The sequence below is a fragment of the Hevea brasiliensis genome, chromosome 9, assembly GCF_030052815.1.
Source record: "Hevea brasiliensis isolate MT/VB/25A 57/8 chromosome 9, ASM3005281v1, whole genome shotgun sequence".
NCBI lineage: Eukaryota > Viridiplantae > Streptophyta > Magnoliopsida > Malpighiales > Euphorbiaceae > Hevea > Hevea brasiliensis.
In genome coordinates this window covers 4,917,131-4,944,785 of record NC_079501.1, presented here as the reverse complement: position 1 = coordinate 4,944,785, position 27,655 = coordinate 4,917,131, and the positions used below count along the sequence as shown (strand labels likewise).

The 27,655-nt window shown below is 36.4% G+C and overlaps 3 protein-coding genes across 3 annotated transcripts; all 3 read left to right on the top strand.

Moving 5' to 3' along the window:
• Window positions 1-570: 570 nt before the first annotated feature.
• LOC110672404 (translocase of chloroplast 33, chloroplastic) lies at window positions 571-17,374 on the top strand. The gene is made up of 8 exons (XM_021835186.2): window positions 571-727; window positions 1,004-1,105; window positions 1,199-1,306; window positions 1,394-1,518; window positions 1,665-1,929; window positions 16,562-16,630; window positions 16,784-16,945; window positions 17,040-17,374. The coding sequence occupies exons 2-8, from the start codon at window positions 1,010-1,012 to the stop codon at window positions 17,106-17,108; spliced, it is 894 nt and encodes a 297-aa protein (XP_021690878.2). The 5' UTR covers window positions 571-727; window positions 1,004-1,009; the 3' UTR covers window positions 17,109-17,374.
• Window positions 17,375-19,045: 1,671 nt separating this feature from the next.
• On the top strand, window positions 19,046-21,804 carry LOC110672409 (uncharacterized protein C594.04c). The gene is made up of 4 exons (XM_058152536.1): window positions 19,046-19,411; window positions 19,496-19,759; window positions 20,034-20,498; window positions 21,192-21,804. Exons 1-4 carry the CDS (start codon window positions 19,181-19,183, stop codon window positions 21,234-21,236), a joined length of 1,005 nt encoding a protein of 334 aa, XP_058008519.1. The 5' UTR covers window positions 19,046-19,180; the 3' UTR covers window positions 21,237-21,804.
• Window positions 21,805-22,678: 874 nt separating this feature from the next.
• On the top strand, window positions 22,679-26,734 carry LOC110672425 (probable inactive purple acid phosphatase 29). Its single transcript, XM_021835204.2, has 4 exons — window positions 22,679-23,244; window positions 23,337-23,731; window positions 23,980-24,430; window positions 25,521-26,734. The coding sequence occupies exons 1-4, from the start codon at window positions 22,959-22,961 to the stop codon at window positions 25,553-25,555; spliced, it is 1,167 nt and encodes a 388-aa protein (XP_021690896.2). The 5' UTR covers window positions 22,679-22,958; the 3' UTR covers window positions 25,556-26,734.
• Window positions 26,735-27,655: the final 921 nt, after the last annotated feature.

The window sequence follows — 27,655 nt, the reverse complement described above, 5'->3', positions numbered from 1 at the left end:
TTATTTTCTCTCCATTTTAAAATTTAAAAAAAAAAATAAGTGAAAAAATCATAAAATTATTTTTTTATTTTTATATTTATTTATTTTAATTTCAAATAAAAAAAATAAAATGAATATTTTACTATTTAAAAATTATTTTTCCTCCTTATTTTCCTCTCTAATATCCAAATAAAGAAAGAAAAATAATTTTTACATTATTTTTATTTTTTTTCTTTATTTTTTCTCCTTTATTTTCTTTCTCTATTTTATTTTCCTTCCCCCTTTCCAAACATAGTGTAAAGAGCAGGGTGGCCTTTCAAATTTTTTTTAATATTATATTTAATATCTTAATATTTATATAATATATAAATCATAACTAAATATTTTTTATTTATTGACTATTTTTAATTTAAAAATATTTAATTTAATGTATTTTTATTTTGTTTTAAATATATTTTATTATTTTTTAAAAATTAGTGAATGAAACAGACTGAATTATTAATTCAATACTTATATTAATAATTTTAATATTATAAATTACTATTAATATTAATAATTCTAATTATAATATTAATATTTTTATATATAAGTGCATCTTACATACCTTGAGTTTAACACCGCACCAAGAAGATCCCAACAAAAAATTTTGGTTTGACAAGTTCATCTGTTCTTGGAGCAGCCAGCAAACCAGAACGGCATATACCCTTTCCCTTCTCTTCCTTTCTGCGCAGTTGGCGAGAGAGAGCAGGTTAGTCCCAATTCACAGTTCTCCAAGATATTTGATTTCTTATGCTTCTTCTGTATCTCACATATGCACTCAATCAATTAGTTTTCTGTAGCTGCATTTCATTTACACTCTTAGGGTTTAGGGTTTTATCCTAGACGAAAATTTCTTTTCTCACTTATTGGATTTTAATCGCTGCATCCCGTCTCCAGAATTCCTACAATTTCATTTGGCAATATGTCCCGTTAGATGTCGGTTGAGAGCTTGAGCTATTAATTTGGCTTCATTGTTTCGTTTCAGGCATCAATGGGTTCCATTATTCGTGAGTGGGTCGGGTTTCAGCAGTTCCCTTCTGCCACGCAAAGCAAACTCGTGGAATTGTTTGGCAAATTAAAGGAAGAGGTCTCTCTTTTATTTTTAAATGGTTCATTACATTCTTGCAGTTTCAACATCCATTTCTAGATGTTTATCTACCTTGACCATAAGTAATTGCAGGGTGCAAGCACTTTGACCATTCTTGTTATGGGTAAAGGTGGAGTTGGAAAATCTTCCACTGTCAATTCTGTCATTGGAGAGCGAGTGGTTAATGTGAATTCCTTCTCGGTGTGTGTTTGCTTTTACCTATTTCCCATGTTTAAGTCATTAGGAGTCTTCATATAGTTTGTTATAATAACATTATCTACATTGCAGTCAGAGGTGTCAAGACCTGTAATGGTTTCACGGACCCGGTCTGGATTCTCATTGAACATCATAGACACCCCGGGCCTTGTGGAGGGTGGCTATGTTAGTTACCAAGCTTTGGAATTGATTAAACGGTTGGTACTACTAGAATACCTTGACTCGAGTTTAATTGATGCCCACCTAATTGTTGCCTTTTGGTTTCTTTTAATGTGACTTTTGCATTTCTGGATTAAGTTTTTCATGACCTGCTTAGTTTAACCGTATGAGGCTACTAATGCAGGTTTCTTTTGAACAAGACTATAGATGTTCTTTTGTATGTTGACCGCTTGGATGCATATAGAGTGGATGACTTGGATAAGCAGATAATAAGTGCTATCTCTGATAATTTTGGGAAAGAAATATGGCGTAAAAGTTTGCTTGTCCTCACCCATGCACAGCTCTGCCCACCCGATGATCTCAGTTATGATGTTTTTTCAGCTAGAAGATCAGAGGCAGTCTTAAAGACAATTTGTGCAGGATCAAGGATGAGGAAAAGAGATTTTGAGGTTCATTTTTCACTTTATTTATATATAAAACCATTCCTTCTTCTACTTCTTTTCCTTTTAGAATTAGGTAGTGCATATTGACATGCAGCTATATGCTGAATTCATTCCTAATGGAAATGCATAGTCCTGCGCATGCATGTAGGCTTCTTCTTCTTCTTCTTCTTCTTTTAAATTTATGAGTGGTGAATTGGAGAGGTGGTTTCACATTGCATCCATATTCCATGTTATCTTCCTAAAAGAAATATTCCCACCCTGACTTTCAGCAACAAACGCTTATGAATGCACATTAGGACCAATAAATACTGTCATTGTAACCATTGCTCGACTCAGTACCCCTGCCCGACCTGCATCTTAAAGAATGGTGTGAAACATACAGCTATAAATACCTAGCATATGCATCTCTCTCATTTTCTCATGTTCACAAGCCATGGCATTCCTAGAAATTGTCCTTTCATGCCGTTTTATGCCAAGAACCATCATTGTCTTGTGTATTTGTCTTCTCCAATTTTCCCTATATGTTTTGGTTAAATAAAAAGGAATTTATTATAGAGAAACTTCTTCAATTTCTATTACTTGTACGAAATTTTGTCTAACTTTCTGAGTGAGTTTTGTGAACTCTTCTAAAATTTTTATTTTGTAGTAGTGCTTTGAAGTATTGTCATGCAACATTCATGAATCATAGAAAGGTTTTATTTATTTATTTATTTGTTTGTTTGTTATGTCAAAATGCTTTTCCACATTTGAAATTGACACGTAATGTTTTGTTGAATTCTTTCATATTTATGGTACAGTATTTTTCAAGTAGTTTGTACTTAGCGGTCCCAAACCCGGATAAAAGAGCAGAGTTGCGGTAGGTGACAACCAGTGTAAAAATTTCAACCAGTGTAAAAATTTCGTCACACCTTATGATATGGATCAAATGATATAAACGTTGGGGCGTCCTCTACTTACGACGCGCTACATCAGAGCTCGGGCGTAGTAAAAAATATGCAAGGGTATAGGATGTTCACCGAAAGCAACGCGCCATGCCGGCGCTTGGGTGTGATGTTAAATGAGTAAGGATTCTCACATCATGGACGGGTGTGGGTAAAGCAGCTAGTCCATTGGACAGATAGTGGAATAGAACACAAGATAGGCATAGAGAATAATAGAAGATATCATAGAAGGAGATCAATTAGGAAAGAACAGGATAAGAGGAGAATTAGGGTTGGTACTTGGAATATGTATCACTTATAGAAAAATTAATGGAGCTTGTGGATACCTTGAAAAGAAGAAGAGTGAATATTGCTTGTATTCAGAAGACTAAATTGGTAGGAGAGAAAAGCAAGGAAGTGGGTAATTCATGGTACAAACTGTGGTTTACCAGAAATGAGAGAAACAATAATGGAGTGGGCATAATCATAGACAGGTCATTGAAAGATGCTGTAATAGCTGTGAAGAGAGTAGGAGATAGAATTATACTGGTAAAAAATAGTATTAGAAGGAGAAACAATAAATGTAGTTAGTGCCACAATAGACAAATAGATAGTAGATAGTAAACAAAGGTTTTGGGAAGATATGGATGATCTAATGCAAAGCATCTGAATGAAAAGAATGTTTTCATCGGGATTTGAATGGACATGTGGAAGTGATAGACAAGAGAATGGTTCATGTTCATGAGAGGTTTGGTTGTAGGTGTGAAATGAGGAGGTAAAATTCTGATTTGGCATGACCATTTGGCATAAAATACCTACTTATAAAAGAGAGTCACATTTAGTGACTTTCAAAAGTAACATAGAAGTTAGATTGACTTCCTCTAATCAAGAAGACAAATAGAGCTTCATTAGAATTGCAAAGTCATTTTAGCACAAGTGAAGTCATTAACAAGTGAATTCAATAAGTAAGGTTAGTTAAAAACAATGTCAGAAAAAAAATAGGTGGGAAAAAGAGTTTAAATGAGTAAAACAAGTGAAGTTCAAAATGATATGAAGATGAAGCTAGATATGGAGGCCAATGGTATGTGGATACAGATGGCACAAAGATTAGAGAAGTAGCTAGAAAATTGGAGAGTCTAGAACAGAGACCACCCTTGGAAAAGAGAGATGGTGGTGGAAGAGGAAAGGAAGTGAAGAGAGAGAAAGAATGAATGGTATAAGAAATTATAAGTGTGATAATAATGAGTCATATGAATGCAGTAAAATAAAAAATAAAAAAGAAAGGGGCAAAAAGCTTAGTTAGTCAATCAAAGTTATATGCCTTTGAAAAGTTATAAACTTGGAACTAAAGAAGAGAAGAGAAAGATATAAGATTAGCAATGAGAAAAAGTCAAAAGTCAAGATCTCAAGTTAGGCACATTAAGGATAAAGAAAGAAAACAGAAAAGATAACATTAAAGAAAGATAGAGAAAGATGATTTGATCTTTAATGATAGTCAAAATGGTAATAACGTGAATATAGATTATAGAGCAATAGAAAAGAATGAATTATATATTAGATTAGATTTGAAGGATTAGATTTAGAAGTAAGAAGGAAGCATAAAAGAGAATGAAAGGTAAAACCTATGGACAGATAGAATACAATTGAAGTGTGTGGAAGTGTTTGGGAAATATGATGGCATGATTAACTAAATTGTTTAATAAAATTCTAAACTCAAAGAAATGCGATGAATGGAGGAGTATTTTAGTACTATTTTTAAAATTTTTAAAAGTTGGGAAATTATATTAAAAACTCATGAATTAAACTCATGGAACATAAGACAATAATGAGAGTTGTGAACATCTCTCTAATACTTCTATCTCTCCCAATCAATTTGGCTTCATGCTCGTTCAACTATGGAAGTGATCTTTCTCATTAGAAGCTTGATGGAGAAATATAGAGATGGGAAGAAAGATCTACACATGGTTTTTATCGATTTAGAAAAAAGCTTATGATAGTATTCCGAGATATGTCTTATGGAGAGTGTTAGAACAAAAGAGGGTATCTATTAGGTAAATACAAGTGTTGAAAGATATGTATGAAGGAGCAACTACCATTGTGCGCACAGTGGGAGGGGACACAAGAGATTTTCCTATCTCAGTTGGATTACACTAAAGTTCAGCTGTAAGCCCTTACCTTTTTACATTAGTTTTAGATGAATTGACGAAACATATACAAGAGAGTATCCGTTGGTGCATGATGTTTGCGGATGATATAGTTTTGATAGATGAGACGCAAGGAGTAAATAGAAAGTTAGAGCTTTGGAGAAGTACTTCAGAGTCAAAGGGATTTAAGTTAAGTAGAAAGAAGACAGAATACATGCATTGCAAGTTCAGTGAAGGTCAAACTGGTTATAGAAAATGAGTTAGTTTGGATGGAATGGTACTGTTCCAAAGTAATCACTTTAAATATCTTGGCTCAGTCCTTTAAGTAGATGGGAGATGTGAGGAAGATGTTAATCATAGGATTAAAGCCGAATGGTTGAAGTGGAGATGTGCCACTGGAGTTTTATGTGATCGCAAGATTCCTAATAAATTGAAAGGAAAATTTTACCATACAGTCATACGACCGGTCATGTTATATGGAAGTGAGTGTTGGGCACTGAAGGAGTCGTATGTGTCTAAGCTAGGAGTTGCGGAAATGAGAATGTTAAGGTGGATGAGCGGCCATACTATACTAGATAAAGTCCGTAATGAGAGTATTAGTGAAAAGGTAGGAGTGGTACTAATTGAGGATAAGTTGAGAGAAGGGAGATTGAGGTGGTTTGGTCATGTAAAGCGTAGACATACGGAAGCTCCAGTTAGACAGGTAGAACACATTAGGTTAGAGGATAGAAAGAAAAGAAGGGGTAGACCTAAACTGACTTGGAGGAGAGTAGTACAACATGACCTAGAAGCATTTCACATGTAGAAAGAGATTTTAATTTAAATTAATTATTAATATATATATATATATTATATATATATAATTATATAATTGTTGTACTAATAAGGAAGAAAGAAAAAATAAAAAAAGAAAAATAAAATAAAAAAATGAGAAATATAAAATAAGAAGAAAAATATAGTGATGATTTTTTTTACTCCCCTCCTAGAGAGTTGATAGATAGATATTCATCATGCCCAACTTTACAAATGTAGTCAATCCTAGCTCCATTTTTTTTTTTGAAAAATATCTTCTAACTGCTCTCTAGTTTTGATGTGTCCTGTTGAGATGATCCGTTGTTGAATCTTTTCACGAATAAAGTGACAATCAATCTCAATATGTTTGGTCAGCTCATGAAACACCGGATTAGAAGCAATATGGAGAGCAGCTTGATTATCACACCACAATTTCATAGGCAGAGAGGTCTTAAAACTTGTCTCATTTAGTAATTGAAGTATCAACATTACCTCACATACTGATTGTGCCATAGCTCTGTATTCGGATTTAGCACTAGATCGAGAAACTACACTCTGCTTCTTGCTTCTCCAAGACACCAAATTTCCTCCAACAAAAACGCAATATCTAGTAGTTGACCTCCTGTCAACCTTAGATCCAGCCCAGTCGGCATCTGAAAAACATTCAACATTCAAATGCCCATGATTACCATTTAACAAACCTCTTCTTGGAGCGCCCTTCAGATAACACAAGATTTGTCCCATGGCTTCCCAATGAGCAACAGTTGGGAAAGACATGAACTGACTTACCACACTAACGGCATAAGCAATGTCAGGACGAATGACTGTAAGGTAGTTCAATTTTCATACCAATCTCTTGTATCTCTCTGGATCTTCAAACAACTCACTATCCCCTGCTAGCAGTTGTAAATTTGGAGTCATTGGTGCAGTACAAGACTTAGCACTTAATTTTTCTGTCTCTGTCAATAAATCGAGGACATTTTATTTGAGATAAGAAAAATACTCTTCTTACTTCTCATAACTTCAATACCTAAGAAATACTCTAACAATTCCAAGTCTTTAATCTGAAACTGGGTTTAGAGTAAGGTTTTAAGAGATGAAATACCTGCAGAGTCACTCCCAGTGATGACAATATCATCCACATAGACTACCAGGAGAATTAGACCAGCCTCAGATTGCTTATAAAATACTGAGTGATCACACTTACTCTTTTGCATACCAAATTCCTGTACTGCTTCACTTAATCTTCCAAACCAGGCCCTAGGACTTTGTTTCAAGCCGTAAAGAGACTTCCGAAGCCTACAAACTTTACCCAACTCCCCCTGAGCAACAAACCAAGGTGGTTGCTCCATATACACCTACTCCTGAAGATCACCATGAAGGAAAACATTCTTGATATCCAATTGGTGCAGGGGCCAATCATATGTAGCTGCTAAAGAGATAAACAAGCGTACAGAAGTAAGTTTAGCTACAAGAGAAAAAGTGTCAGAATAATCAACCCCATATGTCTGAGCATATCCTTTTGCTACAAGGCGTGCTTTTAACCTAGCCACAGAACCATCAGGATTTACCTTTACTATAAATACCTATTTGCAACCAATAACTTTCTTACCAGTGGGCAAAGGCAATAGTTTTCATGTACCATTAGCATCTAAAGCCTCCATTTCTTCTTTCATAACAGCACACCAGCCAGGATGAGACAGTGCCTCACCAACAGTATTAGGGATAGGAACAGAGTCTAAAGAAGTAACAAAACACCGAGAACAAGAAGACAATTGATTATAAGAAATAAAAGAAGAGATGGGTTAAGTACATGAACGTTTACCTTTACGAAGAGCAATGGGTAAGTTTAGATCAGAATCATGATCAGTATGAGTTACAGGATCTCCCAACGAAGTAGCTGGTGGAAGATCTGAGTCAGGAATCTCCAATCTCCTGGAATAAACATGAACAACAGGAGGTCGAATAGGTCTAGAGACAGAAGGAACAGGCTGTGGGAGAGGACTAGACATTGGTTGGACAGTATATATTAAGAGATTATCCTTCTCCCCCTGACTCTCATACACAGATGATTGAGGAAAAAATGGAGTACACTCAAAAAATGTGACCCTTTTTGTAGCCGAGAGCAAGAGTAAGAGAGAAATAGCGGTACACATTTGAGAGACTTTGGATCCAATTTAGTAACCTGTGGACCAACATCACGCACAAAACAGGTACAATAAAAAATACGGGGTTCAACAGGGAACAAAGATTTTGTAGGAAACAAAAAAGTATAAGGAATATCCCCATTAAGGTCAGAAGACGGCATACGATTGATAAAAAAACATGCCATAGAAACTGCATCCACCCAAAAGTATTTAGGAACTTTCATCTGAAAAAGAAGAGTACGAGTTACCTCAAGAAGATGCCAATTTTTTCTTTCGGCCACGCCATTTTAGGATGGGGTATCCACACAGGAAGACTGATGAAGAATGTCATTTTGTGTCATATAAGACTGAAATTGTATTGAAAAGTATTCTTTGGCGTTGTCACTTCTTAATATGCGCACAGAAATATTAAATTGAGTTTTGATTTCATTACAAAAGGCACAAAAGATAGAAAATAACTCAGAACGATTCTTCATTAATTATAACTAGGTAACACGAGAGTAATCATCAACAAAAGCAATAAAATAACGAAATCCAGTTTTAGAAGTAACAGAATAAGGACCCTAAACATCATAATGAACTAACTCAAAAGGGGATGAAGCCCGTTTATTAACTCTAGACATAGAAGGCAAACGATGATGTTTTGCAAATTGACACGACTCACATTCTAGTACTGATAGAGACTGAAACTGAGGACACAGCTTCTTCATGGTAGACAAAGAAAGATGGCCCAATCTACAATGAACTTTAAGAGGTGTTAAGGTACTGGAGCAAACAAGCGACCACGGTACATGATTTTCCAAAATGTAGAGATCACCTGACTCACGTCCTCTACCAATAATCTGCTTCGTCATAAGATCCTGAAACAAACACTGGTCAGGAAAAAAGAAAACAGAACAATTTAAGGTACGAGTAAGTTTACTAACAGAAAGAAGATTAAAAGAAAATTTTGGTAGACACAAAACAGATGACAAAGAAATTTCGAGTTAACCCATGACACAAGAAGTAGAACAATCAGCTAAAGTAAAGGAAGTGAGATTAGATAGAAGACTAGAATTATCATGTGATTTGTCGCACTGAATCAATAACCCATTTGGATGAGGAAGACACAAGGCATGTAGTGGATTTTAGGCTTTAGAGATGCAAAATAGTTTTCTGAGGAATATCTCAGAGAATCCTCGCCATATTTGCCATCTGTGATCGCTGATTTTTCTGTTGTGGACAATTATATTTTGTATGGCTCATGACAATAATAACAAATGACTCATCTTGAGTCGATTAGAACTAGCTTCTCCATTGTAATTCTTCCTCTACTTCCTCTTCTATTATCCTGTTGTCCATTTGGATTACGGCTAATAAGAGCACTACTGGCAGGCTGTGAAGATTGGGTACTCTTTGTACGAGGGACCCATGTGAACGTTTCATGCAAAGAGAAAATCTCAGAACTGGAGAGAATCTGAGGTTTAGCAGTCTCATACTCTGAAAGAAGGTCTGCAAGAAAATTCATAACAGCCAGTTGCTCCCGTTGGGCTTGCTGAACTTTCACATCAGGACTAAAAGGCAACAATACATTAAGTTCCTCATATACCTGTTTAAAATCCATAAAATAAGCCGTGAGAGACTTATCCTCTTTCTTAGCACGATAGAATGCCTTACAAATATCATAAATACGGGAGATATTCCCTTTATTAGAATACATAAAGTCTAAGTAATATATCAATTCCTTAACAAATTCACAGTGATTAATTAAACTAATTACCTCACTGTGAATCGAGTTCCGAAGCTGCAAAAAAAAACCGCGCATCCTCCCTTAGCCAAGTTTGTCGTGTATCATCCGTAGGTGGATCTTTAGTAAGGTGATCATCCTTATCAATGCTACGCAGATAGATCATAACAGTCTTACTCCACTCCAGTTAATTCGAACCATTAAGTTTGTGTTCCGTGATCTTAGTCATCACTGGAATCACATCAAAAATAACATTCTTATTGTCTGTCATTTGTTGAGACAAAGAAAACTAACCGAAACGCTAATTTAAAGTGCTTACAGTAGCAAAATAACCCAAAATCACAAATCAAGCAAATACCGAAATAGTTAGAAGTCCTTTAATGGTGTATTGGATCAGGCAACAACACACAGTGGTGGAATGAGGGGGTTGAGGTGACGTCGGCGATGTTGATCGGAGTTGAAATAGCCGGTCGGCGGCCAAGGTCTCTCCTGAGCTGGGTGGTGAGAACAAATAGTCACCCTAGATAGATGACCTGCTCTGATACCATGTAGAAAGAGATGATTCTCATATATTTCAATTAATCTGTACATGGGTATTTATATACAATTGATTTCTATAATTGTGTTATACTAATTAGGAAGAAATCCTAAATAAGAAATCCTAAATAGGAATACAGAATATACACAGAAATAATATAATGATTGACTTTCCATAACACTCCCCCTCAAGTTGGAGCATAGATGTTAATCATGCCCAACTTGTTACAAATGTAGTCAATCCTAGCTCCATTCAGAGCTTTTGTAAAAATATCTCCTAACTGCTCTCCGCTTTGATATGTCTGTTGAGATGATCTTGTTGAATCTTTTCACGAACAAAGTGACAATCAATCTCAATATGTTTGGTCCGCTCATGAAATACGGATTAGAAGCAATATGGAGAGCGACTTGATTATCACACCACAATTTCGCAGTGGGGGTCTTAAAACTGTCTCATCTAGTAATTGAAATATCCACATTACCTCACAGATTGTGCCATGGCTCAGATTCGGATTCAGCACTAGATCGAGAAACTACACTCGCTTCTTGCTTTTTCAAGACACCAAATTTCTTCCAACAAAACGCAATATCCAGAGTTGACCTCCTATCAACCTTAGATCCTCGGCATCGAAAAATATTCAACATTTAAATGCCCATGATTACCATATAACAAACCTCTTCCTGAGCTCCCTTCGGATAGCACAAGATTTGTCCCAAGGCTTCCCAATGAGCAACGGTTGGGGAAGACATAAACCGACTTACCACACTAACGGCACAAGCAATGTCGGGATGAGTGATGAAGGTAGTTCAATTTTCCTACCAATCTCTGTATCTCTCTGGATCTTCAAACAACTCACTATCCTTGTAAATTTGGAGTCATTGGTGCACTACAAGGCTTAGCACTTAATTTTCTGTCTCTGTCAATAGATCAAGGACATATTTTCTTTGAGACAAGAAAATACCCTTCTTACTTCTCATAACTTCAATACCCAAAAATACTTTAATAATCCCAAGTCTTTGGTCCAAACTGGTTTGGAGGAAGAGTTTAAGAGATGAAATACTGCAGAGTCACTCCCGGTGATGATAATGTCATCCACATAGACTACCGGAGAATTAGACCAACCTCAGTTGCTTATAAAATCGAGTGATCACACTTACTCTTTTGCATACCAAATTCTGTCTTGCTTCGAATCTCTCAAACCAGGCCCTAGGACTTTGTTTCAAGCCATAAAGAGACTTAAGCCTACAAACTTTACCCAACTCCTTGAGCAACAAACCCGGTGGTTGCTCCATATACACCTCCTCGAAGATCACCATGAAGGAAGGCATTCTTGATATCCAATTGGTGCAGGGCCAATCATATGTAGTGCTAAAGAGATAAACAAGCGAATGCAGTAAGTTTAGCTACAGGAGAAAAAGTGTCGAGTAATCAACCCCATATGTCCGAGCATATCCTTTTGCTACAAGGCGTGCTTTTAATCTAGCCACGAACCATCGAGATTTACCTTTCAGTAAATACCCATTTGCAACCAATAGCTTTCTTACCAGTGGGCAAGGCAATAGTTCCCATGTATCATTAGCATCTAAAGCCTCCATTTCCTCTTTGATAGCAAAGACACAGATGAGACAAAGGCCTCACCAATGATTAGGGATGGGAACAGAGTCTAAAGAAGTAACAAAACACCGAGAACAAGAAGACAATTGATTATAAGAAACAAAAGAAGAGATAGGGTAAGTACATGAACGTTTACCTTTACGAAGAGCAATGGGTAAGTCTAGATCAGAATCATGATCAGTATGAGGTACAGGATCTCCCAACGAAGTAGCTGGTGGAGGATCTGAGTCAGGAATCTCCAATCTCCTGGAATAAATATGAACAACGGGAGGCCGAGTAGGTCTAGAGACGGAAGAAATAGACTGTGAGAGAGGACTAGACATTGGTTGACAAGATATATTAAGATATCATCTTCCTCCCCGACTCTCATACACGGATGATTGAGAAAAAATGGAGTGGACTCAAAAATGTGACATCTGCAGAAACAAGATAACGATTAAGAGTAGGAGAGAAACAACGGTACCCTTTTTGGATCCGGAGTACCCAAGGAAGATACATTTGAGAGACTTTGGATCCAATTTAGTAACTCATGACGAACATCACGTACAAAACAAGTACAACAAAAATACGGGGTTCAACGGAAACAAAGATTTTGTAGGGAACAAAGCGATAAGGAATATCCCCATTAAGGATGAAGAAGGCATACGATTGATCAAAAACATGCCGTAGAAAGCGCATCCGCCCAAAAGTGTTTAGGAACTTTCATCCAAAAGAAGAGCACGAGTTACCTCAAGAAGATGCCGATTTTTCTTTCGTCCACGCCATTTTGGGATGGGGTATCCACACAGAAGATCGATGAAGAATGCCATTTTGTGTCATATAAGATGAAATTGTCTTGAAAAATATTCTTTAGCATTGTCACTTCTTAATATGCATGTAAATATTAAATTGAGTTTTGATTTCATTACAAAAGGCACAAAAGATAGAAAACAACTCAGAACGATTCTTCATTAAATATAACCAGGTAACACGAGAGTAATCATCAACAAAAGTAACAAAATAACGAAATCCAGTTTTAGAAGTAACAGAACAAGGACCCTAAACATCAGAATGAACTAACTCAAAAGGGGATGAAGCCCGTTTATCGACTCTAGACACAGAAGGCAAACGATGATGTTTTGCAAACTGACACGACTCACATTCTAGTACCGATAAAGACTGAAACTGAGGACACAACTTCTTCATGGTAGACAAAGAAGGATGACCCAATCTACAATGAGCTTCAAGAGGTGTTAAGGTACTGGAGCAAACAAGCGATCATGGTACATGATTTTCCAGAATGTAGAGACCACCTGACTCACGTCCTCTACCAATAATCTGCTTCGTCGTAAGATCCTGAAACAAACACTGATCAGAAAAAAAAGAAATAGAACAATTTAAGGTACGAATAAGTTTACTAACAGAAAGTAGATTAAAAGAGAAATTTGGTAGACACAAAACAGATGACAAAGAAATTGACGAAGTCGGATTCGCAGTTCCAGAACCCATGACACAAGAAGTAGAACCATCAGCTAAAGTAACAATAGAGGAAGTGGGATTAGACTGAAAAGTAGATAGAAGACTAGAATTACCTGTCATGTGATCTGTTGCACCAGAATCAATAACCCATTTGGATGAGGAAGACACAAGGCATGTAGTGGATTTACCTGACTCAGCGATCGCAGTGATAGGGGAGCTTGTAGGCTTTAGAGATGCCTGATACTGGGAAAACTGTGCAAAATCCTCTGCGGATACCAAAACAGTTTTCTCAGAGGAAGATACTGTAGAATCCTCTGCTGCCATATTTGCCATCTGTGATCGCTGATTTTTCCTCTGAAGTTGCGGACAATTATATTTTGTATGGCCAGTCTCATGACAATAATAACAAATGACTCATCTTGAGTCCTGATTAGTACTAGCCTCTCCATTGCCTGTAATTCCTCCTCTACTTACTCTTCTATTACCCTGTTGTCCATTTGGATTACGGCTAATAAGAGCACTACTGGCAAGCTGTGAAGATTGGGTACTCTCTGTACGAAGGACCCGTGTGAATGTTTCATGCAAAGAGGAAATCTCAGAACTGGAAAGAATCTGAGATTTAGCAGTCTCATACTCTAAAGGAAGGCCTGCAAGAAAACTCATAACGACCGGTTGCTCCGTTGGGCTCTTTGAACTTTCACATCGAACTAAAATGCAACAATACATTAAGTTCCTAATATACCCGTTTAAAATCCATAAAATAAGCCGTGAGAGACTTATTCTCTTTCTCAGCACGGTAGAATGCCTTACAAACATCATAAATACGAGAGATATTCCCTTTACCAGAATACAGAAAATCTAAGTAATCCATCAATTCCTTAACAAATTCACAGTGATTAATTAAACTAATTACCTCACTGTGAATCGAGTTCCGAAGCTGCAAAAACAACCGAGCATCCTCCCTTAGCCAAGTTTGTTGTGTATCATCAGTAGGTGGATCTTTAGTAAGGTGATCATCCTTATCAATGCTACGCAAATAGACACTAATGATCTTACTCCACTCCGGATAATTCGAACCATTAAGTTTGTGTTCGTGATCTTAGTTATCATCGGAATCACATCAAAATAACATTCTTATTGTCCGCCATTTGTTGAGACAAAGAAAACTAACCAAACGCTAATCCAAAGTGCTTGTGACAACAAAATAATCCAAAATCACAAATCAAGCAAATACCGAAATAGGATCGAGAGCCAAACCTCGAAGTCCTTTAATGGTGTCTTGGATCGTGCAACAAAGACACAGTGGTGGAATGAGGGGATTGAGGCGACGGCAATGTTGATCGGAGTTGAAATAGCCGGTCGGCCAAGGTCTCTCTGGTGGGTGGTGAGAACAAATAATCACCCTAGATAGATGACCTGCTCTGATATCATGTAGAAAGAGATGATTCTCATATATTTCAATTAATCTGTACATGGGTATTTATATACAATTGATTCCTATAATTGTGTTATACTAATTAGGAAGAAATCCTAAATAAGAAATCCTAAATAGGAATACAGAATACAGAATATACACAGAAATAATATAATGATTGACTTTCCATAACAGATACCATGTAGAAAGAGATGATTCTCCTTAATTTCAATTAATCTGTATATATATATATATATATATATATATATATATATATATATATATATATACACAATTGATTCCTATAATTGTGTTCTACTAATTAGGAAGAAATCCTAAATAAGAAATTCTAAATAGGAATACAGAATACAGAATATACAGAGAAATAATATAGTGATTGACTTTCCATAACAACACATTTTCAAGAATTTAACTCAAAATCGTTTAGAGTGGAGAAAGAGAATTTATATAGCTGACCCCAAATTTTTGGGATAAAGGTTTAGTTGAGTTGAGTTGAGTAAATGAGACGAGAGTGAGTCAATAGAAAGCTAGAGCTTTGGAGAAGTACTCTAGAGTCAAAGGGTTTTAAGTTAAGTGGAAAGAAGACAGAATACATGCATTGCAAGTTTAGTGAAGGCCGAACTGGTGATAGGGAAGGAGTTAGTTTGGATGGAGTTGTACTGCCCCAAAGTAATCACTTTAAATATCTCGGCTCAACCCTTCAAGTAGATGGGGGATGTGAGGAGGATGTTAGTTATAGGATTAAAGCCGGATGTTTGAAGTGGAGAAGTTCCACGGGAGTTTTATGTGATTGCAAGATTCCTAATAAGTTGAAAGAAAAATTTTACCGTACAGCCATACGAGCGACCATGTTATATGATAATAAGTATTGGGCATTGAAGGAGTCGTATGTGTCTAAGATAAGAGTTGCGGAGATGAGAATGTTAAGGTGGATAAGTGGTCATACTAGATTAAATAAAGTCCGTAACGAGAGTATTAGAGAAAAGGCAGGAGTAGTGCCAATTGAGGATAAGTTGAGAGAAAGGAGATTAAGGTAGTTTGTTCATGTGAGGCGTAGACATACGGAAACTCCAGTTAGACAAGTAGAGCACATTAGGTTAGGGGATAGAAAGAAAAAAAGGGGTAAGCTTAAACTGACTTGGAGGAGAGTAGTACAACATGACGTAGAAGTATTGCACAGTTCTGAGGATTTAACTCAAAATCGTTTAGAATGGAGAAAGAGAATCCATATAGCCGATTCCAAATTCTTAGGATAAAAGGATAGTTGAGTTGAGTTGAGTTGAGTTGAGTTTAAAAATATTTCTATTTATCTATTATGCTTTATAAAGATCTTTTGATTAGAATTAGAAAAGGAAAATTGAATGCAATTTTTGAAAGTGAAAATTTAGATCTGACTGTGGTGGATTGGCTGTACTGTTTTCTTCCCTTCTTTAATCTTGTTAGTGGAAGGAAAAGACCTCGTTTATAATGATCTTGATGTCTAGCATTGAAGTCTATGCTAAGAGTTAAGAAAAGGTCTTGTAATTAATAGGCCTTATAATCTTTATTTTTGGATTTTGAGAACTGATTGATAGAAATCTTTTAGTTGGTATGAAGTATATTTATCGGGTTTCAGATTTTCTTTATGAGTTAACATATGGTTATTTGGGATACATCAATAGAAAACAAACCTATTGTCTGCTTCATGGATGGACAGTTGTCTACGTGATCGAACTGGAAGCTTGTACGCATGTTTGAAAAATCAATTGCAATGATGAAATATGCATCCATCTGTATATATACTTGCATATCTAATTGATGAATAGTTCATTTCTTTCTATGCTTGGATCATGCTTTAGCAATCACTTACTTTTGATGTTTCTAGGATACTGCCATGCCAGTTGGTTTGGTTGAGAACAGTGGGAGATGCAATAAAAATGAGAATGATGAAAAGGTAAGCTGTCATTGCTCCAAACTTGTGGCCATTTATTTTTCTGAATGCCTTGGTTATTTGCTGAAGCCTCATGAATTGGGGTGCCACATTTATATATTTAAATGCCTCATTGCATGTGTATTATTTTTATCATCATTATTATTATTATTACAGATTCTCCCAAATGGTGAAGCGTGGATACCAAGCTTGGTAAAAGAAATAATTGGGGTTGCTACAAATGGGAATAAATCCATTGTTGTTGACAAGAGGTTGATAGATGGGTCTGAGTCAAATGACAGGGGGAAGGTGTTGATTCCCCTCATACTTGGAGTTCAGGTAAGAAATTCTCAGGTTCCTTAACTGAGGTTCTGTACTTGTGATGGACGTGGTGCATATCATCATTATTTTATGCTTATATTCTATGTTGCAGTGGCTTATCGTGAAATGGATTCAAAGAGCAATTAAAGATGATATTGCAAAGGGGGGCAAGGCCTTGTGAGCGCTGCTCAATTTGGTTCTGATCAAGTATAAGTTCTTACATGGCTCTTGGATATTTTCTCTTACTTCCTCTCTCCACTACTCAATTCTTGTTTGTCATCTGGCATCACCTCTTGAAAATTCAATCTATGATACCTGTGCGTCCTTGTTTTGGTTTGTTAGTAACGGAATATTAGAGATAACGGATTCTTAGTCCTTCGGTTGAGTATATTTTTGTTTGGGAGCTTGATCTAATTTTCATTTGTTGAAATATTTTTCTTTTTATTATTCCTTCTCGGTATTTTATAAATTTTTTGACTGTTGGAAGGCTTGAATCATCAAACACCACTGATGCACTCAAGCTGAAATACCACAAAGCTACGGGGCTGACCATCACAATCTCCTTCCAAGTAAGATGGTCACCCAGTAGTAGCATCTGGGTGCGCACTTTATTTTCAATTGCTTATATAAATTGGACTAATTATTTTTATCCTTTTGCCCATCTTGATTCCTGTATGGGGCCAAAGAGCAATTATTGTTGCGGCCACAACTCAAATTAGCTTTACTTGATTTTTGAAGTACCATCTCTACCAGCCTATCCAAGCTAGGAGAAATGGATTCCGCGGACCTACTCATGAACTAGGATAAAAAAAAACACACATACTTCCTTTGATTGTGGACCCTGCGTCCGCCGTCATTGTGCTTAAGCTTAAGCTACGGTGCCTCGATGATCATCCAGTAGTCGTGAAAATGTGATTATGGTTCCGTACAGGCGTGGCGCCTGCGCAATAAAGCTGTTCGGACGTCTTGCTGCGGAGATTGCGGGAATTTCTTTTGCTTTTTATGTTGTCAATGGATTGAGTTAAGGGATGGAAGGAGGGAGGGAAGAATCGAGGAAGGGTGGGGGGCCAGAGACTGGGAAAGATGTCTTTTACTCCTTATATTATGGTTGGTGGGAGATGGGAGCGCATATGATTAAGCTCACCACCACAGGCTGCAAAACATCATTACTAGCATCACAATCATGGTAACGATCTCATAATTATATATTGTCACCTATCTCGCATGGATTCTCGTTATTGTTTTGGATTCTTATATTGCCACAAAAATGTCAAAATGTTGCCTTAATTACTTTTTACCAACACTGACATTGCCTTGCTCTGCGTTGTTATAATAATATAATCTGTCATCCCCTTCACTAGTAATCTGTTTCCAGCTCGCTGTGCCAGAGGGTTACATGCGTCTCCTGTCTCATATTCAATTTCTGATCAGATTTTAATAGGGAGTTTCAGAGGTAATGTCACGTTGAATGAGGGGACAAGGAGGATTTAGAAAATCTTTGACCTTACATGACCCGTAATATTAGAATTTCTCCCAACAAGATAAGTGGCTTTGTTACCCTTTAATTTGACACGGGAACAAGTCCACTAATTAAATCATTTTATTTGGTTATAAATCTGGCTAAAGGTCCAAACTTTCTCAAACGTCTTCGAGGCACACAAATCTTGTTATGCCAATTACAATTTCATGTGTATTTGCAGTCAAATAGTGTATGAATTAGTTTTATAAGCATCGTCTTTTTTCTAAATTTATTGGATTAAATCCACTTACGTACACTATATTGAAATTAAATTTTTTGTTCGAGCAATGTTTAAAATGTATTTTATATTTCATTATATCAACATAACTGAGATTGAAAGCGCACAAAATAATAGATCAAGAGTAAATCTACTATCACTTGGACTAATCCATGAGATGTTACACAAGAGAAAGATACTTCAATTATGATCGCGGGAAGAGATTAGATTGATAAACCTAGTGCACCGAATGACTTCACTGGCAATTAAAAAAAAAAAGAAGCGCCTAATCAAAGCTAACAATCATAATCTTCCTTTTTTTAAAAAAAAAAATCATAATCTTGATAAACCATGCGGCCACCTTCTTTTTTTTTCTTTTTTTTTTTTTTTTGACCTTTTGGAACGTTGCGAAATCAGAAGCTATAAAATGCAGGCTTCCATGAGCGAGTGAGTGCGTGCATTCTAAAGCAAAAAGCAAATACCAGTACCAGAGCTTGGGAGAGCGAGAATAGACGTCATGGGTAGTAATTTGAAGAACGCTGTGATTGCTTTTCTGGTGCCACTTCCTTCTATTTTCTTCTACCTTTCCCTCCTTAACCATTATCATACCAGCCTTAATGATGGCTCTGTTCTTTCTCCTTTGTGGGCATGGTGCGTTTACCACCCTCTTCTATTGGCCAACATTCTCTTCTTCTTCAACGTCAATGTCCTCTTCTGGCTCATCAGTCACATCCAATCTAGTCACTGGGTATATGCGTTGCTTCAACCTTTTATCTTTTTCTACTCTTTTGGATTTCTTCCTTGGATTTAATTTTTTTCTTCCTGGACGCAGATGATAGATCTGTACTGGACTGTGATACCGATATTGCTTGTTTACTACTATGCAACTCACCCTTTTGCCCAGTATAACTGGCAGAGGTCAAGAATTGTGATAACATTAACATGGGTGTGGAGTTTGAGGCTTACCCATAACTACTTTAGGCGGGAAAAGTGGCAGTGGGGTGCTAGAGAGGACTGGAGGTTCACTGATATGCGTGGCCAGTATGGCAAGCACTGGTGGTGGATTTCCTTTTTCTCTGTCTATTTCTCGCAGCAGGTAATGTATCTCTGCTTATTTCTATTGGTAGAGTTGATGCTAGTTGTAGTACATCTACTGAATTTTGAACTCGATATAAATGCTTGATGAATTGCCGCAATGAGCTTTCAGTTCCCAGGAGACATTTGAAGTATTTAAATTGCACCCTATAACTTTAGCTATTATAGTTTAAACTGCCAAGAATTGGTGCAGGTAGTAGAAACGTCTCAAAAAAAATAAATAAATAAAGGCTGTGTGACCGTATTTTCTTATTTGGTGGCCCATAAGTTTGCAGGTTTTTCTGATCGGAGTATGTCTGCCATTTTATATTGTTCACTCGGTTGATAAGCCATTGAATGTATATGATTTTGTTGCCGTTGCCGTCTGCTTATATGGTGTTGCGATAGCATACTTCGCTGATACACAACTCCATGAATTTGTGACAAGAAATAACAAATTTAAAGAGCTTGGAAAGCCAATGGTGCCCAACCTTGATAGGGGCTTGTGGTGTTACTCACGGCATCCTAACTACTTTGGAGAGCAGTTGTGGTGGTGGGGACTGGTTATATTTGCGTGGAACCTTGGAAATGGGTGGACCTTTGTCGGGGCTTTCATTAATAGTTCGTGCTTAGCATATGTTACTGTGCTTGTAGAGCAGCGGATGCTGAAACAACAGTACAGAGCTGAAGCATACAGGCTGTATCAGAAGACAACTTCAGTGTGGATCCCCTGGTTCAAATCATCTGCCTTTGCCAACGAAGTTAAGAAAAAATGATCTGATTTAGTGATTTGCATTCCACTGATAAATTAAATTTCAATAGTTGTTGCGTATCTGAATTATTAGTATATTCTATTGTTCCTCAGCAATTGTTCATGTGCTTAGTTGTTTATCTAAAATTATCTGCTTTTAGCTAAATAGACCACTCTATGAAATTGTTTAAATTTTTCATTTTGTATGAAGTTCTACTTTGTCTGTTGAATCTTTTGAGTTTTTGAAAGAAAACTTGGATTTTCCATGGATTTACCCTTTTAACAGGTCATATTGATTTGATCTTAAAATTAAAAAAAGAAAGGAAAAAAAGAAAAAGATTCATCAACTATGAGTTAGCTATAACGGAAAGTTTATTACCTAACTGCCACATGATTGCTGAAGCAAAAGTTTGGCTATAGAAAGGGAAAATATTTTGCCAACTTTTCTATGTAATTAATACTAATTTGACCCTTGTAATCTGATAGGGTAAATTCACCTTTATTCCTACTAACAAGATATCAAATTATGGATATGTTAAGAACCATAATTGGAAATCTTGGTAGAGATGACAGCAAAGTCATTTGTGCATTATCATTGTTAGCAGTTCTTGAGAGTTCTTAAACCATATTTTCTTCCACCATACACCTGGTAGAATTAAGTTACAGTCTTGCAGGGACATAATTCCGTTATTTCACAATACAGGTGGTGTACAGTAGCCATCCTACAACCTGGATTTATTGGCTTTAACATTGGAGGCTTTTCTGGCACTGCGAGAGCAAGGGAATGATGAATGCGGCTAACTTCTAAATACTAGTCTGTCAATCTGCTCTGCATATTTTAGTAAAGTTTATTTAAAAAGCTGGCTTAATTGGGTTGTTGTCTTTGCACCTGAAATGAGCTGCTGGGGAGAAACTGATGGTTTTGTTTTCATTCTCTTTCACGGATCCCAGCCACTGATGCTTGCAGGCTTCACATGAATGTGATATTGGAAACTAAAAGGAGGAAAGGGAATCAGGTAATACAATATTTGAAATGAAAAGCACATCATGGTCCGCTTACAAAGCTAAGCTAACTTAGTTGAAGTAAAAAATTATCAAAATTTGGATATTGATGTTGGGTTAACTGTTCAAGCCCCAATTTGGGTAATTTTTAAATGCCTGAAATTATCACATCCGTGACTAAGTATCAAGAACAAAAAGGACTTTGCCAGTGAATTTATTGTCTTTAGTTGTTGACATTTTGTCAGAGGATGTTGTTGATTGGTAATTAACTAATGGAACTAAAGCATATCTTTTGTGAAAGTGATGCTATCCATGAATCGCCTTGCTTGTGTGGAATTAGGGCATAAAGTAGGCAGAATGACTGTGTTGAGATAATAGGTGGCTGTGAGGTGCGGTATCTGTGATTAGGCTTCATGTATGCTTGGTTATAGGTTCAAGTAAGTTGGACACAATTTTTTAATCTAAGCCTTTGTGGTACAAGTGGGTATGGTTGAAGAACAGGTGCAAGAATTGCTCTTAATGCTTGGACCGTGCAAGCGGGAGCTTTTTTTTATAATAAAAAAAACTTTGGAAAGACTTGAGTATAATAAAAAAATACTTAATAAATAAATAAAAATTGCTTAATATAGCCAAAAGTATTTTTTATTTTCATAAAAAATAATTTTTTTCCATTTATACATTTAATATCAAAGTGGATTTCTTTAAAATGAAAATTTAATGTGGGAGTTAGTTGGGCAGGGTTGTCGATTTTGACTTTATTTTCTGCATTTATTTAGAAAGCTTCGACCACTTTGGTTTTGATTATAGTTTTTTTTTTCTTTTTTAATGAGTAGGTGATTATAGTTGAATGGTAAAAAATTATTTTTAGAAATTATTAAATAATTAATTTAAATAATTATTTAATTATTTTAAAATTTTAATAATTAAAATATATTAAATTTAATTTTAAATTAATTTTTAATATTTTCCAATATCAAGAGGAATAGGATTAGAGGAATAATTATAAGTGCATTGTATTTGATTTTGATGCCGTTTTGGTACGTTTTCAGTGAGGACCCAGAGTCAGCCAAAGCATTAAAATCAGCGTTAATTATTAAATACTATTAAAAATTAATATTTTTTTTATAAAAAAATATATTATTTTTATAATATAAAAAATAATCTCACGTTGTTTTGATAATTTCTCCAAAACCAGAGCATGAAAATAAATTCGGTTTGATTAGCTGTTGGCTTACCTGTCCTATTCCTTCTTCTAGACGAATGAAACTCGATTGGCTGCATTCAATTATTTGTTTGAATGAAAGCTTTGTTTTGTTTGTGTTGTTGTTACGTTGATTTTGCGTCGTGGACTTTGAGGAGATCCAATATAGCACCTTGTTTCTATTTCTATTTTTGCACGGCCACGGGGGGACTTGCGGAGTAGATCAAGAGATCTGGAACTAGAAATAAAGAACGAACACTTCAGGAAATGGGGGCGGGGAGAAAAATTTCATGTCTTTCCCTTTGTCACTTGGTTGCAGCGTTAGCCTTTTCTCACATGATTGCTGTATTCGGGGCGAAAAAACAGCTGCGTTTTGGGCAAAATGGACAGTTCAAGATACTGCAAGTGGCGGATATGCATTTTGCAGATGGCAAGACTACTCCTTGCTTGAATGTGTTCCCGAGTCAGATGCGTACTTGCTCTGACCTCAACACCACTGCCTTTGTCGAGCGCATGATTCGAGCTGAGCAGCCCGATTTAATTGTTTTCACTGGTCCGCTTCTTCTTTTTCCTCTAGTTATGAATTTATTTCCCTAATTTGATTACAGATTTAACATATGCAAGTATTCACTTTTCGCCCAACAGGTGATAACATCTTTGGATTTGATGCCACTGACGCAGCTAAATCACTTACTGCTGCGTTTGCCCCTGCAATTTCTTCGAACATACCATGGGTGGCTGTTTTGGGGAACCATGATCAACAATCGACCTTGTCAAGAGAAGGAGTTATGAGGCATATTGTTGACCTTAAAAACACTCTTTCTCAAGTCAATCCTGCGGAGGCGCACATTATTGATGGTTTTGGAAACTATAACCTCGAGATTAGTGGGGTTAAGGGTTCCAGATTTCAAAACAAATCAGTTCTCAATCTCTACTTCCTTGACAGTGGAGATTACTCCACCGTTCCATCAATTACTGGCTATGGTTGGATCAAACCTTCTCAGCAGTTTTGGTTCCAACGCACTTCTTCAAACCTCCGGGTAATACGACCCTGCCTCTCTTGTGTGTTTTTACGAGTTACTTCCACTATTTATCAGTAGCTAGACTCACTGCTGTTTCTACAGAGTGTTTTGCTCTCATAAGTTGAGAGTAGCTAAATCTTTGAAAGTCGATATAATACAAAGATTAGAATCAGCATTAAACAGATTGTTTAACTTCTAATTTCTGATCGGTTTGATGCCTTGATAATGATCAATTAAATAAATTTTCTTTCCTCTGTTCACTGCAGAGAGCATACATGAGCAACCCGGAGCCTCAGAGAGGACCTGCACCTGGGCTTGTGTACTTTCACATCCCATTGCCTGAATTTGCAAGTTTTGATTCGTCCAACTTCACAGGGGTGAAACAGGAAGGCATTAGCTCTGCGTCTGTGAATTCTGGTTTCTTCACGACCATGGTGGAGGCAGGGGATGTGAAGGCTGTTTTCACAGGACATGATCATCTGAATGACTTCTGTGGTGAGCTAACTGGTATACAACTTTGTTATGCTGGGGGCTTTGGATATCATGCCTATGGGAAGGCTGGATGGTCAAGGAGGGCCAGGGTGGTGGTAGCATCTTTGGAGAAGTCAGAGAAGGGAGATTGGGAAGCTGTTAAGTCAATCAAAACATGGAAACGCCTTGATGATCAACTCCTCACTGCTATAGATGGTCAAGCCCTCTGGAGCAAGAGCCCTGCAGGTAAATTCATTTCTGTTTAAAAACCTTGGATTGTCTTCTTTACATGCAAGAATTATACTGTATTAGACATACAATGGATATCATCCAGTAAAGATATCCATATAGAGCAAATCGCATGAAATTTTGTCTATTAGGTTATGCCAACAAACTGCTTCATATTATGATAGAAATCTTCTTCCTTTTATTGTTGGAATATTGATGCTTTATATGTGTTTGCATATGTGCTGACAATGAATTGAAAATTGTACTTCAGATTGATGAATTACATACTTGTTAACTTCTGTGCATCAAAAAAATCTTTTGCAGCCATGCAGGCCACATGCCTGTTATCAATGGATATTATAGTTCATTATTTCATACTTCAATACACCATGTGGTTGAACATCCATGACAAATAACTCACATGCCTTATGATGTCGAACATTTAGCACATGATCAGACAATGAGCTAAATTGAAATTTACAGGCTACAAAGACGTGTGCACGTTGTCTAAACCATCATCTGCTATAGTGAAACTAAAGCCAGATGATTCATCATAGAACAAAAATAGAGAAAATAAGGTTTTCTTTTAATGCAATGACTCCTGCTAATTGTCTGAGCCATTGTCTTAAGATATGAGGTAGAAAATATTTTAATTTTTCTTTTGATAGTTAAAAATAACAAAACAGGGAAATAAAATATATGGTTTTAATTTCATAATAGCAGACAATGCTTCAGCCTATAGTTCTTTGTGGAACAAACAATGGAGAAAATAAGATATTGGAACTCGGAAGTGTACAGGGTGTATAGACTTTAGACTCTCCCTCTGCTTTTATGCTGGAAAAGAACTTGTGATTTTTCTATCAGCCCTTTCACTAAATTATAAAATTAAAATAGTCATATCCCTGTAACAAGGTTCTCCTATCTCTCATTTCTTGACAAGTGAGGCACCTTATTACTGGTCTCAGTTCCTTTCTCTTTTGTGTGATATAATCATGGACCGAGGTCAAAGATCGGTGCCTGTTTAAGTAAGATTTTTGATACACTATTGTGCTGTTTTCTAGTACATTTATCCATTTTCATTTATAAACTTTTCATTTGCATTGAGCAGGAGGGCGTAGAAAGAAACATGTTGTTGGTGCTTGAGTAATGGAGCATGAGAGAAACCAAGAAGTACTCGACTGGAGGTAGTATGTTTTGAATCTAGTTAGTCATGAATGTTCTGAATGTTATAAGGCCCTTTACAGATTGAGACATGTTGCAATTAAGTCGGTCAAAACAGGGAAAGTAAATTGCTGGACAATAAATGGATATATTTGTCTACAGAAAGATCAAAGATTTGATGAATAAAATGCTATGCAGTTATTTGTGGGCAATGATCAGTAAGTACTAAGCGGATGCAGAGTTTTAGAAAGATTGAAATTGCTTTTTGATGAATGAGTATCTTCACCTAAAATTTAGGTCACCTAAAATTTAGGTTTCTTGAGCTGATTTGTTTGATCATATGCATGCTACTGCTAAGCCTGCCCTGAATTCTGGAATCAACTTGTGTAAATAAGGTAATTAAAATGTTACAATCAGATAACTTGCAAGACAAAAATTGTGTGGTTGTAGCAAGGCTGCTTGCGTGCATTTCATAAAAGCGGCCATAGATAACAAATAGACGAGTAATTGGACTTTTTGATCTGCTCATCTTGCCGCCTCTGAATCAGAATATTAGCTAAAGATTGCTGGAGACGAGTTCACGTTCCTTGACTATATCATGTCTTCCTCTATATATTCACCCACCATCCAGTAATCCAGCCTCACAATTGCTTTCTACCTTTCCAAAGAATTAATCTTTCTTCCTTTATCATGGCCTCATTCAAGAAGATGGTAGCCCCCTTATGCACGATGGTCCTCATATTCTGTGTGTGGCTGTCAATGGTACAATCTGAAGGTGTTAATCTTTGCCCAGGAGCAACTCCAGCTCCAGAAGAATGCCCCATTGCTTGCTTCCGTCCTGACCCAGTTTGTGGGGCAAATGGAGTCACCTATTGGTGCGGTTGCCCTGATGCTTTGTGCGCAGGTGTTCCTGTGGTTAAGTTTGGAGAGTGCTAAACTCCTGGGCCTAGGCACTTCTGTTGACCCATCTATACATATTTTGTGAAGTCTGAATCATCATCATGATGATCATCCTGCTGCTCAATCGTCTATTTCAGTGTCTGCTTTACTTTCCTTTTTTTTTTCTTTTATTTGGAGTTGCTGTTATAGTTGGCATTCCTGCCATGCATACATATATATAAGCATTACTATTCACCAATAAAAGATGGGTTACAGTTTCAACATTGGGAAATTATGCGGTGCACCAAGTTAATTAATGTTGATTGTGTATTCTGATACTATCTTATATTCTAAAATAATAATCATTCAATTATTAATTTAATGATAATATTTTTAATATAAACTGGAATTCACTGCACTGAAACTCAACTTATCACATTATTAATTATACATAAAAAAAAAAAAAAGAGCAGCCCTGTTGTGCATGATCATGGCTCTAGCATTGGGGCTTTGCTTGGGCATGGGACAAGCAAAGAGGGAGCAGCTTAACTTGTGTGCGGGATTCGATCCTCCAGTAGGATGTCCTATCAGGTGACGCTGCCTGCGCCGGTGTTCGAGTTGTCAAGTTAGAGGCTTCTTTTGGTTTCATTTGTTTCCCTGTACTTGTGATTTTACTTGCGGATGACTTGTAAATTGCCAGCTAAAAATTGATGATAATAAAGTGGGGAACTAATAAAGATATGGGATATTTGCTATTGTGTAAGGTTGAATTTGTATTTTTGTTTTTCAGAGTTTGCTTTTGCATATGGAGCATTTATGCCCTGCACTTAAGCAAGCGCAAAAAGATAACTAAATAATCGATGCTATGAAGAACGTAAAACTGGGCTTAAGAAATTGAACATTACAGCTATTGGGGATATCGTCAAATTTTTCATATCTGTCAACATAATTCATGTCAAAGGGATTTTATATATGTATAGTATCAATAGTGATTAATAAAAGGGAAATTTCTGATTTGATTCTTGGGTTTTGCCTATGATACACTTTAGCCTCTAGGTTTTGAAAAATTAATTATTTAGTCCTTGAGTTCTGCATTATATTACATTTTAGTCCTTGAATTTTGAAAAATGAATTATTTAATCCCTTTAATTTTAATATATAGAATAATTTAGTCCATATAATTTTCATATTTACAATAATTTT